The sequence below is a fragment of the Dendronephthya gigantea genome, unplaced genomic scaffold (assembly GCF_004324835.1).
Source record: "Dendronephthya gigantea isolate DGI-Jeju-01 unplaced genomic scaffold, DenGig_1.0 000001F, whole genome shotgun sequence".
In the NCBI taxonomy this organism is placed as follows: domain Eukaryota; kingdom Metazoa; phylum Cnidaria; class Anthozoa; order Malacalcyonacea; family Nephtheidae; genus Dendronephthya; species Dendronephthya gigantea.
The window spans coordinates 3,870,123-3,876,115 of record NW_021163011.1 but is presented as its reverse complement, the minus strand read 5'-3'; the positions used below and the strand labels follow the sequence as shown (position 1 = coordinate 3,876,115).

Genomic DNA, 5,993 nt, shown 5'->3' with positions numbered 1-5,993 from the left:
TATCCTTCAGTTTCATGGTACTTTCTGGGGTTAGCAATATGATGTAGGCGCATGCATTGTAAAACAATTGCAAATATAATATTCTTTATTTAAGGAAGTCGACTGTTTTTTCCTAGACATTTTTGAGCTACACCGAAATGATGACTGCGGAAATTGGTATAATATGGAGTCTGCCAAAACTTTTGAATCCGTTCCTCCCTCCCCTGCTAAATTAAAATATTATCATATTCTGCCTTATATTCTGCTTACTGACAATTTAAACTTGTTTACAAGATACTTTAAAATATTCAATAGCACTAGGAAATTGAGTAAATGGAATTAAGGCAACGACGACGTTCAAAGTTTTGACAGAGCTGTTGCATGCCTGAATATATCATGCAGTTGTTCATAAAAAAAAGGAAATACGAAACTTACACTTTAAAATTAAAACGAAACTTCAACCTTTCTGTACTGAAAAACCCTTATTTTGAAAATTTGAGTCTTCCGAAATATGTTTCCTCGAAATGTTCATTAAATTAAGTTGAAATTCAACAAATTAAAATTCAATGAAAATATCGAGAATTGCCAACTGTTGGTTATCGGCTTAAGCAAGACATACATAGTATTCCTAGCGATTTCCTTGTTGCGGTTAACACACGATGTTATAAGGAAGTTTATCAATTAGCAGCTTTGTTTCAGTACAGGCTTAGTAAGCTACATGCTTTGCTATAACTAGAATCACTAGTCAAGCAATTTCCGACATTGTGGTTCGTAAGTGTCACTTGAGTTAATAAAGATGACTCAAATATATATAAGGATGATGTTAGCTGATAAGGACTTTTCGAAAGCCTTCTGAAATGACGACACAATGCGCCTCTATAAAAAAAAACCGATTCCCCGCGTCTAAACGTGTCGCAGACCCCCAGCTATCAATTGATCTGCGAATTTAACGAGTTGGTGGAAAGCCAACATAGCAGTTGAAAATCATGACGAAAGAAGGATAACAAAATTTTTAGTCTGAAACAATAATCCCTTCCCATTTGTCATCTTCGCATCTCTAAATTAAAAGGGATTCTTAAGTCTTTTGAGATACAATGGTAAATAATCTTAAAGTAATTTTACCAACAGTAATTTAAAAGAACGACGTTGACAGTCTTGTCCCAGGGCCTTAGTAGGAACGAGTTTGAACGTCTTGATTACGGCAAAATCCGTTTTTATTAACTTTATTACCGGTTTTAAAGACATTTCCGAACAAAAACATTCGCCATCATGGATAAACGTATTTATGGTTTATATACATGACGTCATAGCATGGGAGAAGTTTTTCAACTGTTACAACAAGTAACCAAAGTTAACAAAGTTGAACTGCCTTAATTTATGATCACTAACCAAGGACCTGGTGATGCAGAGATCACAAATAATGCCTTAAGCCTGGTTTCCATTTAGTCGTAATTGTCGTGAACATGTCATTTTCGCCGATGAGAAATTGTTGGGATGTAAATTCGTTTTCATTCCTGTATTCAAATCTGTCATTGTTGACTGCACACGTATAGAAATATTCTATCACATCAGCCACCTTGACATGTTCACGACACTCACGACTAAATGGAAACCAGGCATTATTGGTACCATCCCATGCAGTTATAATTTCAATAATTCAATTTCACCCGAAAATGGCGAGAGCCGAAAAATCCTTTGAAACCTTTAAACTGTTTTTTCCGTATAATCGTGACCCCGAGGGCGTAGCATGCTTTATATGCTAAAAATTAAGCTTCTTCCCAATAACGATATGCTGATGTAAATATCAAAATTATAAACGCATATTTTTGGGAAGTTTGGTTCGCTTATTTTCTAAATCTCGTAAGAAAAACCTTGAAGATTGTTTGTTCACGGCGGTCCCGGAGTACTGGAAATATAGAAGGCCGCCCATCTTTATGACGTTAGGGTTTGATGATACAAGATGATACAAGATAAATCTCGTTTCCTGCCTCAATGAAAATTAATAGGAAACAATCACATATATTAAAAAAAAGCGCAACAAGAGAGGAAATTAGACAATTATTATTTACAGAAACCTTTTTCCAGATTACAGCCAGACCAAATTTAGGTAACAAATAACTTTGCGTTTATCACAACATTCATCGCATTGTTTAGCTTACAGACACCTAAGGGGTTGTATATAATATAATCGAACAATATTAGCGCGGATTATTAATAAATAGATTATTATAAGTCTTCTGAACCAACATGGTTCACACCTGTCCTAAGAATCGGAGATAAATTGTATCATTTTCTTGACAGACAAAGCATATTGTGTGCACTAATGACCACAGACAAAAGGAATGGTACGTAATGCCTAGTACATGTAGATCATGCAGATATACTATAGTTGTTAAGGGGTTCTAGGCGACATTAGAGGGTTCTAATGGCATTTAATTAAGTTCGTTATTTGGCAAATGTTATATTCTATAATAGGAAAAAATTAAGCCACTTTTAGTACTGACCAACATGCGATAATAAAGAACTTGTTGTACGATTGCAATTGCATTATAAATGTATATAGGTCAAGCTAATCAGCTGATCTTTTTATCAAAGTGGCATGTTACAATTTAGTCCACTTATCTTAATTATCATCTTATTTGGATGAGTATGTATTTCGCTGTAAGTGGTAATTTTTGCACTGATTAACCGTTTAGTACTTCGTGATCATACGATCATACAAAAGAATTCATGCATATACATTTATATAGCTGCATGACTCCAAGTAAAATAGGTTTACGAATACTGACTGTGGTGTTAGTTGTCGAAGTAAAAAATCGATATTATTTCCAAGTAACTCGACGAAACACTGTGCATTCCACAACTCAGCAATTCGTCTAAACTCCATATTCTTAGGATCACATAACACTATAGTTCGATACTTATTGTCTTCTTGGTGCAATACAAAGCTGGACCCAGTAAGTAAACAAACTAATTGAGAATTAATGGCAAACAACTAGGTCGATATGCTTAATACCTACGAATGGCCCAGATAAGTGGATTTTAAAAGATTTCTCCCGCATGCCATTTCCTCCTTTAGTGATTTCATCTTAGAACATCGCCCTATATGGAGGAGTGAAAAGAATTACGCCCATACCAAAAATTCCAAAAAGAATAATAAGTATACAATCTTATATATACACACTTACACCGTAACGGTATCATTAACGAATATTTGTGTAACAGGATCATATCCATAGCATATTCGCTTTTTTCACACTAAAAGTGCCATTCTTCTTCAATGACCCATCCTCCTTTTAATGGGAATGCCTTTTAGATTTTAAGAAACAAATGCATCCATGGCCCGCCACGCTATGCTCTTTTCTATGTTCGACCTATCTCCATTTTCTAACAACGTTATTTAGATTCGTCTGGTCTTTATATTGATTAAGCATTCTGTTCGATCGCTCTCCAAATAAAGGCAGTCGTATTTACACCTAAAGTTGTTGCAAGTTGTGACGCAGTCAAAGTTTTCGACTTGATGCCCCGTTCAGTTGGAACTGTATAAGAACTGGGGGAGGAGCACAGTGTGTACATTTGTTTCGCCCTAATGGTGACCTTTGGCAATCAGCCCACCCCTATACACATCCTACTGTCTGTCATTTTAAACATCCAAAAGTGTCCCTGCATCCTTGTGCCTCAATTTCCTAAATTTGAGATGCCCCTGGGATGCGAAGAGTTGAGGTGGAAGTTTTGTTGCATGGAATAAGTGGTTCAGTGTGGGTGGTGAAATCCAGCCCTCATTATAAAAACTGATAGTTTTATTCATACAACTCAAGGTAAAACTACAATGGGCTAGCTTACGTTATATTATAAAAATGTATGGATATAAATATAATTTCTAAATTTACGTTACATTTGCCAGTTTAAATATATTAACAAGCTCTTTTAAAAAATATTATATCTCTGTGGTAGTTAGTGTACGATCTGCTTCGCAAGTAAAGATATCAGTGGTTTGTGAATTTTAATCCATTTTCATTGTAACTTTTAGTTTCATTTTTACGTCCATGCGGCCCTATTTGCCAGTGACCTCTTATCTAATATAATCTAGATTCGGCATGTAGTTGTCAAGTCGCGTATAATACTCACTTTTGTTATCCGGCTACCTTTGAAATACACAGTAGGTTTTTCAAAGGTATGCTATTACTACTAGAAATGAGTATTTTGTTGTCTAAATAATCTGCCTTAATTAACAGTTTGGTTTTCAAATCTCTTACTCATGCATGCATGTTATACACGAGTAAAAATGATCACGTTAACTGTCGTTGTTCCCGGTTGCTGAAACAGAACTAAACAATGTTGCGCTGCACCCAACGAACATGGTTCAAAAAGTTGCTGAAAATTAATGGAAATGCTCGTGTGGGAAAAAAACGTCGTTTACTTTTATTCACCAGATGACGCAATCATGTGACACACGGTTGTTTCCCTACAACAGTCGCCTTAGAATGGAGTAATATATGTCTAATGCGAAACACATGATGAACAAAGACCACTTTCTTTATTGAACATGGATTAATATCACGAATATTCAAATCGTCAAACAGACGCGGTTTGAATCTAGCATCGTGGTGCGGCTTTATTCCAAGAGAATGTGCTAATTTTCCTACATACATTGCTTCATTTTTGTCATGGTTGGAGGGAAGAATGACTCTGCTAGCATTCACGATTCCCGGGAGTATTTCTCCAGCCAATATATACGCTCCTTCAACACAGTAAGGTATTTCAACATCGTCATCACTGGTGCTCCTTGCCATTTCAACGTTCCCGACATATTTTACGTTTTGATTGGGCATGGATAACCAAGAAACAACCTCAGGAATATTTACGAAGGTATCACCAGCCAGCGCTAAAACAAATTTCGGCTCACATTTCAATGAACGAATATGGTCGATAGCAGGCACTATCATATTTGATATATCTCGATCTCCATCTTGTTTTGCGAGTTGCAAAATATCCTCAAATTTTTTCGACTCTTGTGTTAAACTGTTCCTGCTTTCCGTTTGCTCTCTTATGACAAAAAGCACCCGGTAGGTGCGGCCATCAGTGAAATCACCCCTTTTCGACGCTCTACGATTGCGAGCCCAACTTAATCTTACAGCAATTCGACTGATCATTGCGTTTGGTAAACTCGGAACTAAAACTAGCAAAAAAAGGTTCTCAGGATAGGAAAGGTTCTTAAACTGTTGTTGTGAATTAACATATCTGGTTGAAAATCGCTTCTTAGCACGTCGAAATTCTTTCTTAATCTTGGAAAAAGTTTCCTTGATTCGTAGGAATGTTGCCTTAGCAAATTGCTTTTCCTTTGACGAATGTCCGACTGTCATATCGGGACGAAGAGACTTGCTCTCTTGACGCATCCTAAATGACGAGTTATAATAGACAATGCCGTAAACCACAACTGCAATCGCACATAACACACAAACTATTCGACGATTCATCAGCGTTCTCGGCAATTTAATAACGAAACTGCGTTTCACAACAAGCATCTAGTAAATGGCTGTGTAATATCGCGGATAGCTTATTATTAAGAGAGGCAAACATATTCATCCACGCACTTAGCAACAGTTACATTATATTGTTATTCTGACGCATGATACGAGTGCTTTGCAACATTTTTGACAATCTTCTCATTGCTACATAGCATGCTTCGAGACTGTCGCAAGAGCGCCGGAACGATTTTCCTGAAAAAACTCTTCTGTATTGACGCATGCTAGAGAGTGTCTACGAACACATCGGTAGTCGTATTGTGTTTTCTTTTTGTTTTATGTTTTTTCAATATATGGGGTTTTTCAGGAACATGCTTTGACCGCAATCTACGCGACATCACAGTATAAAGACGCTGTTACACTATGCAATTTTGCCTTGCAACTTGCAATGCAATTATAATTTTGAGGGATGTTCATTAGTAAAGAGGGTTCGAAATGCTAAGAAAACATTAACAGATCGTGAGAAATGTTCGTATTTGTCAACTTTAG

General features: G+C 36.5%; 1 protein-coding gene across 1 annotated transcript; it reads right to left on the bottom strand.

Annotated features, from left to right (window-relative positions):
* Positions 1 to 3,807: 3,807 nt before the first annotated feature.
* On the bottom strand, positions 3,808 to 5,903 carry LOC114527044 (UDP-GalNAc:beta-1,3-N-acetylgalactosaminyltransferase 1-like). The gene has a single exon (XM_028548628.1). The coding sequence runs from the start codon at positions 5,502 to 5,504 to the stop codon at positions 4,422 to 4,424; it is 1,083 nt and encodes a 360-aa protein (XP_028404429.1). The 5' UTR covers positions 5,505 to 5,903; the 3' UTR covers positions 3,808 to 4,421.
* Between the last annotated feature and the right edge of the window lie 90 nt (positions 5,904 to 5,993).

Excerpts from the sequence above, each read along its gene's own strand:
- LOC114527044 (XM_028548628.1), bottom strand. The coding sequence starts at position 5,504 with ATGCTTGTTGTGAAACGCAGTTTCGTTATTAAATTGCCGAGAACGCTG.